This window comes from Lipotes vexillifer, unplaced genomic scaffold (assembly GCF_000442215.2).
Source record: "Lipotes vexillifer unplaced genomic scaffold, Lipotes_vexillifer_v1.1 scaffold566, whole genome shotgun sequence".
NCBI classification, from domain to species: Eukaryota; Metazoa; Chordata; class Mammalia; order Artiodactyla; family Lipotidae; genus Lipotes; species Lipotes vexillifer.
This window is the reverse complement of record NW_006799689.1, coordinates 758,076-775,036: the sequence shown is the minus strand read 5'-3', so window position 1 is coordinate 775,036 and position 16,961 is coordinate 758,076. Positions and strand designations below refer to the sequence as shown.

At 41.8% G+C, this 16,961-nt stretch overlaps 1 protein-coding gene across 2 annotated transcripts in view; it reads left to right on the top strand.

Annotated features, from left to right (window-relative positions):
* TGFB2 (transforming growth factor beta 2) overlaps positions 1-16,961 on the top strand; it is an 82,183-nt gene that overhangs the window by 62,163 nt on the left and 3,059 nt on the right. For both annotated transcript variants that reach the window (XM_007471856.1, XM_007471857.1), the window contains 4 exons: positions 12,454-12,586; positions 12,710-12,820; positions 14,341-14,518; positions 15,877-16,030. In XM_007471856.1, coding sequence (XP_007471918.1) covers positions 12,454-12,586; positions 12,710-12,820; positions 14,341-14,518; positions 15,877-16,030 — 576 coding nt within the window. The remainder of the gene's footprint in view (positions 1-12,453; positions 12,587-12,709; positions 12,821-14,340; positions 14,519-15,876; positions 16,031-16,961) is intronic.

Below are 16,961 nucleotides of genomic sequence, written 5' to 3'. Positions count from 1 at the left end.
GCGGGTCCTGGGTTTGCAGTGGCTGCCCCAGAAGTTAGCTTCAGGACTTCCTTAGATAATATTTTCAACTCACTCTGTGTGTGGTGGTCTCATTCAATTGCTGGTGAGTAGCTCTGGGTAGGAACGAAGAGGAATATTGCAGCCAGTCAGCGCTGGGTTCACCTTTCACCTTTTTTATTTAATAGCTTTCTGGTCTCACAAATCACTCATCTCTCTGAGCCTCAGATTTTCTTCATCCACTGGAGGTTGACAGTTCTTGTCTAATGAGTTGTTGTGAGGAGAACACAGCTGTAATGTGTCTGGCACGTTGGCTGCGTCAGGAGTGGATTATTTTCACCAGGGTTTTGCTGGTCATCTAGAACATGGTTTATACTTCCCCTAGAGTGGGTTTGTGATGGTAAAACTACTCCGTGATGATGTCAGTTGTCTCTGGTTGGATGATGTCATTCATCTCTGATTGGATGAGGTGTCATCTGACGCATTTCCGGGGATCAGTGGAGCAGAGCAGGATTATGGGAAGAGCCATGGTGTTAGCGTTCTAGGTCTTTGCTTTATAAAAACTCCAAGGGCAGCTGCGATGAGTTGGGGGCTGTGATGTGTCTTGCTTTTCTTTTTGAAGAAACCATTACAGAGTGACTGACCCCAGTGGGGATGTCTTTTTACCTCATCCCTGGCCCCATAACTACCTCTGCCTGCCTCACCACCACACGATTAGGCTTGACACCTGCTTCCTGGATTGATTTCAGTAGTTTTATTTCCATCTTGTAAATGTCTGTCAACTTTGCTATAACTCCACCAGGGCAAAAGTTGTTCCAAGGGAGGATATGTGTTTATTTCCTGATAGCAAGAGTAATCAGAATATTTTGGGGGAACTTTGGGTTCTAGAACTGTGTTCACAGCCTACAAATACATAATTGAGAATTCCTTCAACGGGGACAAATCTGGATATTTTGAAAGGCACTATTGGCTTTTTAAAACTGCCAAAGTTCTAAATAAGAGGAACATAAAAAGTAATTAAGTTGATTTTCCTATTTAATGGCAGTTTTCAAAAGATGGAACCGAAATCCAACCACTTCTCACATCTCTGCTGCTACTACCCTGGTCCCTAGGGGTTCTCGTCTCTTGCTTGGGCTTTCGCAGTGGCCTCGTCTCGCTGTTTGCACCCTGGCCACTTTCGAGGCTGTCTGCAACACAGCAGTGAGGGCGATCTCTGCCGAGACGTTGGTCCGATCCAAATCCCCTGGTCAGAGCCCTGTCGTGGCTTCTTACCTCACTCCACGCAGGAGCTAAAGGCCCTCCTGTGCCTTCTGACACTTTCCCTGGCCTATTGCTCACTCGTCCCCCCAAGCCGTGACTTCCCCCACTCAGGGGGCTCCCCCGTCCTGGCCTCTTTGCTGTTCCTCAGACACCCTGGGCTCACCCCCTTCTAAAGCCTGTGGCTGCCGTTCCCTCTGCCTGCAGTGCTCTGTGGCATTTTCCAGAAGGCTCCCTCTCTTCATTCCTTCAGATCTTTCCTTGAATGTCACCTGCCCAGATACCTTCCTAGCCAACCTGTCTGACATCTCAGGGTCCCTCTTCCCAACACCTCCCGTCCCTGTTCTCCACATTTCTCCTCCATACTCTTGTCACATGCTATACTTGATCTGCACCTTCATCTTGTTTATGGTCTTGTCTCCACCTCTAGAGATAATCTCCCTGAACAGCACCTGGTGCATAGATGATGTTCAATAAATGTCTTTGAATACATTGAAGAAACATTTCAAAATAAGGTTTAAGTACAAGGAATATATATATTTATAACTGCATCACTTTGTTGTACACCTGCAACTAACACAACATTATAAATCAACTATACTCCAATAAAAATTTTTTTAAAAAGAGTTAAGTACAAGGAACATTGTGGAAATAAGTGTGTAACATCATCAGGGGACTCTTGAGAAACATCAATTATTTGGATTTGGAAATTCTGCTAGATTTGTTTTAAAGATACCTCTGTAGCTATTAATGAAGAAAGAAATGTTCATAGCTACCCATTTTCTGTTACTTATTCAGAGCTACGTCTGGTTAAGTGAATAATAACCATGTAGGACAAATACATATATATATAATGCAGTAATGAAACTGATACTCTTGGATAACCCATAAACACGGTCGGAAAACCATGCTCTTTATTTTTTTAGATTCATTACTTTAGAATCGCACCCTCTAAATTAAAGGGCTCAGCTGAAGGTAAGCAGGGACTTGAATTACAGTAGAGGTCATATGGGTTGTTGGGAGCCAGGAGGAAGGAAAAGGGGGTTGGAAGTGTGTTCCCTATGTATGCGTGTGTCTGTGTTTAGTCAGAGCAGAATTGGAAGGGGATATCCAATGAGAAAATCAGAAGATATGGCAGCCCAAAGTTTTGTCGGGGACACTCATTCCCCCCGTGGTAGGAAACAACTGGGTAATTATTAACATCCTTAGGACTGAGCTGTGTGGTTTGGTCCCAAGGACTGACCTGACCTGTGGTCTTGACTTCATTTCTCATCAGATCCCACCATGGACTGTTGTACGGCACATGCCTCTTTCCTTGCCTGTGCGGATGTGACTTGTGTCTGGTTGAATCGTTTTCTCTGCTGTGTGATTTATATCTGATGCTCTTGTGAATGAGGTTGAGCTGCAGCATCACAGAGACTTCCGTTTACACAAAGGACTCCTTCATCCCTCAGACCTGTAGAGATGCATTTGCTTGTTTATGCACATGTGCAGTTAGCACAAAGGCCCGTGTGTGGAGAATGAAAAAAGTGAAGGAAAAAATAGGGAATTATGGGGCTTCCCTGGTGGCGCAGTGGTTGAGAGTCCGCCTGCCGACGCGGGGGACGCGGGTTCGTGCCCCGGTCCGGGAAGATCCCACGTGCCGCGGAGCGGCTGGGCCCGTGAGCCATGGCCGCTGAGCCTGCGCGTCCGGAGCCTGTTGCTCTGCAACGGGAGAGGCCACAACAGTGAGAGGCCCCCGTACTGCAAAAAAAAAAAAAAAATAGGGAATTATGAAGTGTTTTCATCACAGAGGAGAGGCTTTCCTGTATGTGTGTGTGTGTGTGTGTGTGTGTAGCTTGCTGGTGTCATTTCCATAAAGGTCATTAAAGACCTCTGTATGCCATACTTTTACTGCACATGGATCTGTGTAATACAGGAACATACCAATGTACGTTACGTTGTACTGTAACGAGAAAGAGTTAATATCGGGTCATAATAATGTAGATATCTCAGCTCCAAAGAGACTGTATTTTTAATGTGAGTCTTTCTTTGGAAGCTGATGTGTATTCCATAAGTGTGTGCTCTGCAGGCTCTTGTGAAGCCCTTGTGAAGTATGCATTCCTTATGACCTCGTAGAGGGATGCAGTCATAAAGGAGCCACGGCAATTACAGGATGTGGTAACAGGAGGAGTAGGATAAGAGCTGGGTCTGTTAGGCCACTTTCCGAAGGATAATCATGCAGTGTGTCAGTTTGTTAGACTCGCCCAAGGTGACCCAGCGCTGTTCAAAGAGGCTGCAATTAAACAGGGACAAAGGGCTATGTTTACGCCTCAGTGGAAGAGAAGCCGTTTACCCAGTTCTGATTCTAAGACCCCACTTTCTAGTACCTGGAAATTCTACTTTCTTGCTTTTTCTCGTCATTTTCATTCCCACAACAAAATATGTTAAGTAGAAAGGGTAAAATACGTATAAAATTGTTTACATTGTCAGGTGATTCTTTGTCATCATAGATAGATATAGATACAGATATGGATATATAGATATAGATGTCTGTTTATCTATGAAGTCTCTGTGAGGTGAAAGTCCATGTGTATGTGTAAAATTCTGAGAAGTCGTTTCTATCACTATAAATGACTGATTGTTCAGGGGCTTGTATGTCACTTGATCATATATGTCTTTCTAATGAAATCTGTTAGTCAATAAGAATTTACCAAGGATGGACTGTGTAAACTACAGTGGAAAAAATTCTGTGGAAGAATAAAAAGGAGTGTTTTTTGCTTTGAAGAACTTCCCCGTCAGATCAAGCATCAGAACATACACAACCCACAGTAATGCATGAACACCTACTGTTATAGGTTGAATTGTGTCCCTTCAAAAAAGATATGTGGATGTCCTGACCTTCATCATCCCATAACGTGACCTTATTTGGAAACAGGTTTGTTGAAGATGTAATTAGTTAAATTTACATGAGGTTACACTGGACTAGGGTAGGCCTCTAATCCTATATGGTCAGTATTCTAAGAAGACAGGCATGTGCACCTGCAAAGATGCTCAACACCCCTAATTATTAGAGAAATGCAAATCAGAACTACAGGGAGGTATCACCTCACAGCAGTCAGAATGGCCATCATCAAGAAGTCTACAAATAACAGATGCTGGAGAGGGTGTAGAGAAAAGGGAACCCTCCTACACTGTTGGTGGGAATGTAAATTGCTACAGCCACTATGGAGAACAGTATGGAGGTTCCTTAAAAAACTAAAAATAGAGCTACCATGTGATCCTGCAATCCCACTCCTGGGCATATATATGGAGAAAACTCTAATTGGAAAAGATACGTGCACCTCAGTGTTCATAGCAGCACTATTTACAATAGCCAAGACACGGAAGCAACCTAAGTTAACACTGACAGATGAATGGATAAAGAAGATGTGGTGCACATATACAATGGAATACTACTCAGCCATAAAAAAGAATGAAATAATGCCATTTGCAGCAACATTATCATACTGAGGAAGTGATGGTTTATGTTTGCCTAACTTCAAAGTCTATGAGCCTTTTACCTACACTAATGGTTTCCAAAGGCACTTGGCAAGCACCATGGGTTCTTCAAAGAAACCTAGGGAACCACAGAGGGTATGGAATGGATCGGCAAAGATGGGCAGGACTCTGGCTTAAACTGGGCCTCACACCTTACGTACACTAGTGAAGTTCTACTTTGTTCTGCTGTATACAACACAAGACAGGTGTTGATTAAAGAAAACAAGGCCAACCAGAAAAGAAGTAACTATGGATACAGCACCAGGTTATGGCTTTGGCTCTATACAGTTTAATACTGTTATCATCAAGCTGATGAAGACATTGCATGCACAGTGGTTGGTACTATGGCAAGGATAGTTTAGAGGCTGAAGAGCAAACAAGGTTCAGAGAGATTCTAAAATGCTAAAACCCCAGCTCAGATAAGAAGTTCAAAGTTAACGGAGATATATGTGGAATTTGCATTTAGGTTCAAAAATGAATTGCGTCAATAGAGACTAGAACAGTAGTTCTCCGAGTGGCCCTTAGACCAGCAGCTTGTGCATCACCTAGGAACATGTTAGAAATGCAAATTCTTGTGCCCCAGCTTCAGCTTCATCCCTATTAAATCAGAAACTGTATAGATGTTTTAATAAGCCCTCCAGATGTGTCTAATGCAGGCTAAAGTTGGAGAACCACTGGTTAGAAAAACCAACCTTCCTTCTCTCTTTGCCTTCCTTCATTTCTTTGTCTTTATTCCATGTCCTTCCCAAGAAAGGACTTGGGGTGGAAAATCTGACTTAATGATTTGTGTAAGAACAAAGGTTTTATTTTACAAGAAGTTTGGAATCAGTGGTGTGATGTGGCTCCTGCCCAAAATAAATAGTTTGCATTAGAAATAGTGACCAGAACAAGGGAAGCATGAGGCTCCCCCCTCCCCATTTGGCATATTCTGTGTGTTCACCATATTCTGCTAGACTGTACCTTGAATCTGTGGAGGAACTGATTTTAAGAGGGACGTTGAAAAGGGGCTTGACAAGGGTGGAAAGCACCACAAACCTTGTCCTGAAGGCAGAAGTTGGGGGAAGCCACCTCCTGCGATGGGAGGCTGACATGGAGGAGAAAGGGAATTTTTCATCTTGTTCCAGAGAGCACAATACGTACAATGTTCAAAAGCCGCCTCAACTGGTCTGAACAGGGCAAGGTGTTTCCAGGCTTTTCCTACAGGGCTTTGGTGACCCAGGTAAGTCCTGCAGGCTTCTCCTCCTGCTGTAGTACTGAGATAATAAGGGCTAGGATGTCTACCTCACAGTGTTTTGTGAAGACTGAAAAATGTGAAAATGTTTCACATTTTTGAAAAGCTGACATCATTGTATGAAGATGAGGCAATGCTACTATTATTAACTAAGACAAGTTGATAGAAAGTTTAAGTCCAAGATAAAGAAAAATTTCAACCTGCCAGTTGGCCCAAAGTGGGATGATCTTTTTCAACAAGTAGCAAGTTCACTGTCGTGAGACATCTTCAGATAAAGCCAGAGATGTTAGAGGATGAATTGTTTTGGGTTGGAGAGGCGGCCCCTAAGTGCCTCTCTGACACGTGTTTCATGACACGGACGTTAGTGCGTGAGATGAGGCAGATCTAAGAGAATGGTGCTCAGAGCCAGCGGAGTGAACATTTAATTCAGCATTTCCTCATCACTCCGTGCACACCACTGCAAACATTTTAAACACTGAAAAATATTTATACATTAAGTACATTAAAAACATTTAAAAGGAACAAGATGGGCCCACACTTGTTAAGCTGGTGTCAGTTTTTCTCTCCAGCCCTATTGTTAAATTTCTCTTTCCATTAGAAGTCTGGTTGAATGGGCCCCTGAGTCCTTCTGTAGATCTGTTGATGTCTGAATATGGAAAGTAAAATCGAATCCCCAATGCTTTCTTATAGCTTTTTGCGATGTCTCATAGGAATGGAAGAGGTGTCTTTCACGAGGTCTGAGCCAAATCCTGAGTTGATTTATAGCATTATTCCTTTAAGACTAAGCTCTCCTCTGGCTATAATTTTGCATCTAGAGTTCTGTTTCTTTTTTTTTTTTCTTTTGGCCCTAAACTATTGGGTAACATCAGGGGCTTTTGCCTCTCTCCACTCCCTGATTGGCTGGTTTCCAGTGGCAGAGAGATGAATGGATCCTTTTGTGTAGGGAGTTTTGTAATTCAGGGAAGAACTGAGAGCTTTGCCAAAGGCGATATGTGGGTATTTTACACATATTACAGATAATGTGTATATATCAATAACGTAATGAAGGTACCATTCAAGCATGGCTGTGGGTGGTAGCTAAGCAAGAGACAGCTAAATCTCATTTTTAATATATTAGAAGCTCTCTTCTAATTCAATCAGGAACAGTTGTTGTTCTGTTATTTAAAGACAAAAAAGTCAGTTAAAGCAGGGAATTATAAAAACATGAGTTGGGGGGCAAACTTTACATTTTAATTTAAAACATATGTATGTGTATATATGTGTACAACACACACACACAAACACAATTTAAATGCTGAGTTTTCTATAAAATACCGAGGACTTTTCATTGACTGTGGCTCTGCCTGTTGCAATCCATGTCTTATTTTTTGCCTAAACCACATCCATAGTGCATCATCAATACTTTCTAGTATTTAGTTTCTTTGAGGAAGAGAGAGACGTTTCAGGACAATTGCTAAGCAAACCGAGTGCAGGATCCTTCTAGATTTTTAACATATGATTTCCTTCTTTGATAGTTATCTCTCCCACATCTAAAATTGGAAAAAATATATATATTGTGGTAAAATATACATAACATAAAATTTACCTTAACCATTTTTTTAAAGTATACTATTCAGAGGCATCAAGTAAATTTACAATGTTGTACAACCACCACTGCTATCCATTTCCAGAAATTTTTCATTATCCTAAATGGAAACTCTGTGCCCATAAAAAATAACTCCCCATTCCCACTACCCCCAGCGCCTGGTAACCTCTAATTCTACTTTATACCTTCATGAACTTGCCTGTTCTAGTTATCTCATATAAGTGAAATCGTATAATATTTGTCCTTTTGTGTCTGGCTTATTTTACTTGGCATAAAGTTTTCAAGATTCATCCATGCTGTAATATGTCAGCATTTCATTACTTTTCATGGCTGAATAATATTCTATTGTATGTATATACTCCATTTTGTTTATCCATATATCTGTTGATGGACACTTGGGTTGTTTTCATCATTCAACTATTGTGATTAATGCTGCTATGAACACTGGTGTACAAGTATCTGTTTGAGTCCCTATTTTCAATTCTTTTGGACATATACCTAGCAGTAGAATTGCTAGATCATATGGTAATTTCGTGTTTACCTTTTTTGAGGACCCACCAAACTGTTTTTCAAAAAAAAAATTTTTTTAAACAACTTGTCTTTATGAAGACTTTCTAAGGCATTCAGCTTGGTTCTCACAGAAGCAACAGCTCTCTTTACGTTTGGTCCTGTATTTCATCAGTTTCTAGACCATCTAATTACTTGTATAATTACAATATCATGGATTCCCTGGTGGTCCAGTGGTTAAGACTCCACACTTCCAATGCGGGGGGCGTGGGTTCGATCCCTCGTCGGGGAACTAAGATCCCGCATGCTGCGTGGTCAAAAAAATACAATATCAAGTCCAACTATCATAAACAGGTTTAGAAACATACACAGTTGATACTTGCTAAGCATGCAACTCAACTGCTAAGACCAGAAGTCCTTGGAACATACTAGAGAGTAGCTTTCTGGCAATAAGCCCCAGGGTGCTCTGGGAATCAGCCAATACCTATTACAGAACAAATGGAGAATATTGGTTAATCTGTCCAGTCAAATGGAGGCCAGTTAAGAGAGCTTTTACCATTCAATTGAATTACCTTTGTCATGATAAGATATATAAAGGAATTTAGAAATGACTGTGGCTCTAGGAAAAAAAAAAAAAAACAGCTGCACATCCAGGACTGTTAACATTCAATACACTTGTTGTTGGGAGACTGGAAAAAGGCACACAACAAAGGCTAAAACAGAATGGGAAGTTGACCAAGGTGGTCATTTTTGTATCAACTCTTGAATTTAAGAAAGTTCTAATCGATAAGAGCCGTAGGTTAATTTCCTTCCCTTACAGCTTCACTTAGTGTGGGTGATAAATGGAAGATAAACAAAGAATAGGGAGATCGTGCCTATTCTTAGAAAGAAAATACCTTTCAGGTTAAGATTCAAGACTTGAGGATATGGGGAGGGGGAAGGGTAAGCTGTGACAAAGTGAGAGAGTGGCATGGACATATATACACTACCAAACATGAAATAGATAGCTAGTGGGAAGCAGCCGCATAGCACAGGGAGATCAGCTCGGTGGTTTGTGACCACCTGGAGGGGCGGGATAGGGAGGGTGGGAGGGAGGGAGACGCAAGAAGGAAGAGATTTGGGAACATATGTATATGTATAGCTGATTCACTTTGTTATAAAGCGGAAACGAACACACCATTGTAAAGCAATTATACTCCAATAAACATGTTTAAAAAAAAAAAAGGACTTTGGGATGTGATTAGAAGGTTTTCTAGCCAGTTCTGAAATGAAGTCACCAAGCTGTAGGAGTACTTTTATACAGCATCATCCATCCTTGTTGGCGACCCAAATGATTAAAGGTTTGGGAAATTGCCCCTCTAAATATGGGCTAAAGGAACTGGGTTTATTTAGCTTAGAGAGAGAGACTGAGCATGCTGAGGGGGACTTAATAATAGTCTCCAAGAATATGAGGGATATTCTATGAGTGATGGAAAGCAGCTGTTTCCTGCTTCCATCGAGGGCTGGATAAGAAAGAATAGAGTTAAATTGCAACAAGTGGGTTTAAAAACTACTTGGCCATAAAGTTCAAGACAACAAACCCACAAGACCAAAGTCACTCCTCTGTTTCAGAATTATGTAGCTCACTTCTTTGGGTGGTTTCAACTGGCCTGTTCTTGAACTAGTAGAAAGATATGGAGGACCATTCACCTGTGTGAGAGTATGAAGTTGTCCAGTGTCAGAACCTACCAGTGTTCTGTGGCTGAGGAAGCACTTATCTTCTAAGGAGATTTTAAAAGAAAAGAAATTCAGAATCTCTTTGCTCCCCCTTCATCTGCTTTTAAAGCCAGATAATCTAGATTTATTTCTTTTGTATGAGATGAAAAATTTCCATAGATTTGCCAGTGTGTGTTTTTTTTCTGCCCACTTGGTCAATGTGGTCACGACTTTAAAAATCAAGTTCTGTGTTTTTAGTGAGATTGTGTATACACACACATGTGTATACATACATGTATATAGGCATGTGTGTATATATGGTGTCTTAAGATATGAGATATATACGCATATATCTCATAGATATTGTAGATATTTGACATATGATATAGATATATATTTATCATATGTAATTAATGCAACAATGAAAGCAATGTTTCATTCTAGACAGTGTGTCTGTGTGTGTTAGGGATATGAAGATGGATAAGATATACACCATGCTAATTAGGAACAAAGCAAATAAATACACAAAGCATTACGAAATAATGCATCATTATAGAAAGTCAGGTAGGGGAAGAAATTTAAGGACAGAAAAGTGAGTTTGGGGGATGTAACTAGTCTTTAGTCAACGAGGCAGATGGAAATGCCTGAAACTACTTCTCAACTATTGTTTCACCATTGTTATCCTGTGTTAGGTGAATTTTACTGTTTATTCTGAATTGGATAAAGGGGTGTCTTATTTGCCCAACTAGGAGTGTTTTCAAGGCAAGGGTTTCCATTTCCAGAGAATTGACTGCTGTTAGGTTATATCTGGAAAATTATAGGTTTTTATCAGCATTAACTGTGTATGTGTTCCACGTGGGATATTTTCATCTTGTACCAACATTTACTATAAGCTTATTAGAAATGTTTGCCTCTGTCGTTGAGTGTTCTCTGGCATCTGGGAAGGGGTGGGATGGACCATAATCCAGCCCTGACTCCCACAACTCTTTTGGTCTTCAGAAATCCAGCACTGAAGGAGGAGAAATGACCTGGGGTTGCTTTAAATCACTCATTCACTGTGAAGCTTTGGGCAAGTTACTTAACCTCTCTGAGTCTCACTTTCCTTCATCTACCTGACGAGAATGTTTTCAGGACTAAATTAAATGCAATAGTATGCTCCAAGCTCAGAGCTCATGTGCCCAGCCCTTAAGTCATTGATTCACAAAGGGCATCTCTTGCCTATGGTAGCATCATGATTGCCTCTAGATTCTCTTCCCCCGTGGGCTTTGCTGGACCTTAGGGGCAGGTTTGTAGGGTAGGGTTGGTTTAAAATTCATGAGGGCACCCGAAGTCCAATTGTATGATTTTTTTCCGCCTTTTCTATACTTACTCAATCCAGAAAAAAAAAAAGTCCACTATAATGCCAGATGTTCCAGGAAGCGTTTGTTGTCAAACTACTTGAAACAAATGATGTGCACACATGGAAGGAAAGTGCGTTGTAAAACCAGCAGGAAGATTATGCTTTTTTTTTTTTTTTTACAAGGTTTAAAGGAGAATAAATCAGTCTTCTAGATATGCAGGTAGTCATTTAATAGACTGATTAAATCGAGTGCTGTGCTTTGAAATGATATCAAATTGAAGACATGATCCTTGCCCTGGGAGGGTTTATGAACTTGTTGGGGAGACCAAACGTGTATGTATGAAATGACCACAGAACAGTTAGACTCAATCTCAGGAAAGGAAGTATAAAACAACAGGGCTTGAGCCCATAAGTACTGAGGAAAGGCAGGATACAGGTTTGGGTAGGGATTTAATACAGTTCTTGGAGACTTAGGGTCGTGGTTTGACGGGTTCATAAAACAGTATCGTTTATAGACAGACAGAATTAAAAAAAAAAAAAAAAGACAACCTAAAATGTTCACTTCCTATAGAAACCTAAGAACATACTGCAGTTACTCTTAACTTATTTGAAATAAATGCATCCTTCTAAATTCTCAGCGTTCAGGCTGATTTCCTTTCAAACTCTCCCTCCACACTGTGCCAGACGGCTCCTGCCCAAATTTGTTCTTCGTCTGCGGGATATGGAATATCTTTATAAATCATAACAAGTCACAGGGAGGGTAAAAATCCCAGCTCGAGACCTACCTCAAAAGCTGAGGCGTGCCACATATTTTAATGGCGGTGGATCTAGGAACCAAGGGTAGGACCTTTCTCTCTCTATTAGAAGATTTATAATTCAGAGCCTTCTGAGGGTGAGCCTGGATCCTCTGACCTGGACCCATCCTCCAGCCCGTCCCCACATCCCAGCTCCCCAAATGAAATAAGCAGGGAAGCAGGACAACAAAACCATTAACTTAATAGCGTAGAATTTATGGCTGAAATCTTGCAAAGCTTATGTCAGCAGAGGAAAATAATTACTGTCACTTTCTTTGAGACACTTGGCTTTATGGTTCCTGTCACCTTTATCCTAACACACAGCTGATTTAGTAGCTCTGTTTTTCATGGCAAATGGCCTGGTGTTATGTTTTTATGCATGTGGACATGCTAGTGAGAGGACAATACATGGATAGACTGGGGTGGGGCTAAATTTAGATAATGAACTGGAATACTGTTAATGGTTTGGGTTTAGTCATGCTGTCAGTATGCCAGCTGAGCTTTTTTCACTTGCCCTTTCCTCCTCTAGATCCTCAAATCCAAAGATTTAACATCTCCAACCCAGCGCTACATCGACAGCAAAGTCGTGAAAACCAGAGCAGAAGGCGAATGGCTCTCCTTCGATGTCACTGATGCTGTTCACGAATGGCTCCACCATAAAGGTGACCCCCGCCCTCTGCTCTCCCCCTTCGATGTTCAGTGACCCTAAGTTATTGCAAGTCGATTACAGATTGAGGGGTATTAGATGCACAGACAAATGACCTCCTTGACTTAATGTTTTCCAGACAGGAATCTGGGATTTAAAATAAGTTTACACTGTCCCTGCTGCACCTTTGTACCATCGAATAATTACATCATCCCCAACAAAAGTGAAGAACTAGAAGCTCGATTTGCAGGTAACTGAAACTGGGGCCTATGAGGTGGGGGAGGGAAGGGCCTCTGTTGATAATCTCCTGGGGGGATGAGGTCAGTTTGCATGTGAAAATGAGATTGCTGGGTGAGGCCCGGGGAGTTTCATTTGTTTGGGCAAAGCTATGGTTGGGGAAAGATATATGAAGGCAGAAAGGGTTGGAAGAAAGGGATTCCTTCCCAGTTTACACTGCTCGATGCCCCGTGATGACTTGGCAGTACTAACTGACAGACTTACCAACCTTCCAGACTCTTAAATAGCGTGTTCAGCCCTTTATTCTTCACTTGAGCAAACCAATATTCCATCTATGCCAATATTATAGAATAAGATCACATGCATTCAAGGACATCCACTGATTATCCCCCCCAAACCCAACGTCGTCGGGAAGCCACCACTGTTACCTCACAGAGGACGTCCTCTCCCACCACAGCCTCTGTAACTAACCTGACCTGTACCAGAACACACCCCCCTTTCTAGCTGGTGCCCAACATTCCAAGTGGCTTCCTTATCAGACTTTCATAATAGTTTATAAACACATAACAAGGTTTTAGTTGCCCCCCCCGTCTTGCTTACCTTTTAGTGAATTAGCCAAAAGTCAAAGAGAATGAGGAGATGCCAAGGGTTCAAGTCATGTCTTAAACGTTAGATAACAAGTCGTTGGAGGACGAGGGGTGAGGGGGGAGTCTGGACCAATTGGGGTTTCAGCACTGGCTCCACACCACCAGGTGAGGGAGCTGATGGCCCTTCCCTAAGTCACCCCACCTGGGACCTCCATCCATTGGCAGAAGGCTCCAGTGGACCTTGCTCATGGAAAAATAATCCGAGCGGTCTAGAGATTTATTTCAGTCTCTAACCTAGTCATGATTCTCTAGAGTATGGAGATTAAATGCTTAAGCTGGCAGTCTCCTGAGTGTGCTTTGGGGAGCTCGAATTTCTCCATCTCAGATGGAATCAGGAAGGTGTTGAGGATATCATAAAATCAATGAAAAAAAACCCTTTCTTCACAGCTTCCCAAAATAGCATTAGGTAAGGGTGGATGACTTCTGTTTCACTGGAACCTCATTCACTGCAATTTAGTGTAAGTCTCAGTTTAGGTTCATCAGGGAAGTCTTTTGACTTGAGCAGTCCTAGGAAGAGAGGGGACCAGCGGGTGACACGTCCTATGGCCGTGTCATCAGTCGTGGAGGCGTTGAGCACAGCCTACACTGAGGACTTTCGAGATTGCCCTTGGACTTGTGGTCAAAGACTTCTTCTGTAGTGACTTTCATAACCAACAGGCCCTGCCTTGGACACTGAACTGCCTTCTGACAAGAGCCCCATTTAGCCGTGTTCCTTGTCACCTGCACTAGTCCTATCCATTGCCGTGGGGAGTGAGCCAGCTGCTGCTGCTGTGTGGTCATCACTGCTATTTGTGACGATAGACAAAGAAAAAAAAAAAAAGATATGGCTGATTCTATTTGATGAAGGTGAAGCTAAATGTTTATTACCCGAATGCATTTTTTCAAGGTATTGATGGCACCTCCACATATACCAGTGGTGATCAGAAAACAATAAAGTCCACTAGGAAAAAAAACAGTGGGAAGACCCCACATCTCCTGCTAATGTTGTTACCCTCCTACAGACTTGAGTCACAACAGTCCAACCGGCGTAAGAAGCGTGCTTTGGATGCAGCCTATTGCTTTAGGTAAAGGAAATAAAAAGAAAACAAAAAGTAACTGTGTTTGTTTAACTTTTGTACTGCTTTTGCCCCCCCCTTTTTATTTTTTTTAACTAAAAATGGACTTGAACTGCAACTCATTGCATAAAACCAGAACTAGAAAAGTAGAGCCATCGTATTTCGTAACATCATCCTTTCCGGAGGTTTAAACAGTTATTTCTATGCTGTATTCATCAGTTCTTTAACAATGAATCTACTGTGAAGGGAGAAAACTAGCCCCCTGAACTTTTCCCCCAAATTCCTCCGAAGCACTTTGAGGCTGAAGGAGAAAAGGAGCTGTTTGCTCCCCAGAGCAAAGTTAGGTTTATTTGAGGTGCAGGATGGTGGGTCCCTAACTGGGGAGACTCACCACCTGTAGAAGCCTTCACTCTCCCTGCAAGGTACCCACGGTCAAACCTTCACAGTAGCAGTGATGAGAGAGACAGAAGGATGCTATTTGTCGTGTCTTTTGCTAGAGAACATGAGAAGGGAGGGTAACATAAATTTATCTCCCATTTCCACATGAATTCATGGTGGGAAAGTGTGAATGTTCTTCTGTATTTTTTTCTTTTCCTTTTTCCTTTTGGCCGTGCCACTGGTGCAGCTTGCGGGGGCCTTAGTGGCTTGCGGGGATCTTAGTTTCCTGAGCAGGGATTGAACTCGTGCCCCCTGCATTGGGAGTGCAGAGTCCTAACCACTGGACCACCAGGGAGTTCCCCTTTTCTGTGGTTTCTTAGCAAGCGTGGTAGGAGCTGTGGGGTGGTGAGGGGTCCTCACTGATAAAGTGCTCAAAGTGTGTGAGTTCACAAGAAAAAAGGGTGTTTTTTGGTCGCCAGAGCCAGTGGTTGCTCTAAGCAAGACTCTGTGTTTCTTATCTCTGGTTCATTCCTAGATCCAGGAACAGGAAATGAAATAAAGGATTTCTTCTCAAAGGAAAATGCCTTAGATTGTTCTCTGTAAATACCTATTTTACTTCATCCATTTTGCATTTGAAAAGGCAATAGAGGATGGATGGCAAAACTGTGCACTGTAGGTTGGGACGGGCTTGGTCTCCGTCTGCCACGTCTTTGCTTACATCTCATCATTTAAGGGAAGGCTTTGATTTTTGAGGTCACAGATAAGCGGGTCGGGGCATAGAACTCGCAAGGGAGTCCAGCGAATCACCATCACACCTCATCATGACAGTCTCTTGAGATTGCAGTTCAGCCATTAAAACCTGGCCCGTGGTATTTGCTCATACATATCTGTTGAATAAATGAACGAGTCATTTTCCTGGTTTGGGATGAGGGGCGGGGGGATTGGGGTGAAATCAGCTTCAGAATCTCCATTGCTCTTTCTTTTATCAGAAATGTGCAGGATAATTGTTGCCTACGCCCACTTTACATTGATTTCAAGAGGGATCTTGGGTGGAAATGGATACATGAGCCTAAAGGGTACAATGCCAACTTCTGTGCTGGAGCGTGCCCGTATCTGTGGAGCTCAGACACTCAGCACAGTAGGGTAAGTACGGGCCTCACTTGTCTCTTCTATTCTTGGGCTGCTAATATGTACCCGCTGAGAGTATTTCCACATGAATTCTAAATAGCCTGGTGCCCTTTTGTCATCACACGGAGACATCGTTTTGAATGATGAGAAAAACATGTAAGCTGTAGGTGAACTCAGAAAGTAACACTGATGAGTTTGGACAGTAGGTCTGGCCTTCCCAATTAGATTACAAGCAACTTGAGGACAGTTTAATTTTTTCTTTGTTTTATATGCTTAACAGCTGTAAGCATAAATAGGTAGGATCAGTATATCACTTAGTGTCATGTGCTGTTAAGATGTGCAGGGACCCAGGTCTCCAGCTAAAATAAGGATCCGTTATCGAGGACTTCAGTAGATGCTCTGGCAGAGTGATTCACTAGTGTATGACAGTTATAAAATCATTTAACTTCTCTGAGCCTCAGTTTTCTTGTCAGTAAAAAGGAATGTCTGTATTAAAAATGATTTTTGAAATAATAATGTCCAACTCGAGAGTGGATGTCAAGAACATAAAGATGATATATGTAGCAGTGATTTGAAAAATCAGTATCTCCCAGTCTTTTCGAATATAACCCAAAGTAAATGAGAATCTGAATATTTTATCAAGTTACTTCAATGAGGAATGAAGGCTAATTCAGAAGGCATGTCCTAGATTGGATGCCATGGGTTCCCAGCCCAGATTCGCAAAGACTTTTTCTATGTAATAATGATATTTGTCCAAACTTTTCTTCCTGGTCCCTAGTCACGTAGGATTTTTAGAGATGGAAAGGACCTCACAAGTTATCTTGTCCCATCCTGTAGTACTATATATAAAATAAATAAACAACAAGGACCTACTGTATAGCACAGAGAACTATACTCAATATTTTGTAACAATGTATAAGGGAACAGAATCTGAAAAAGAATACAC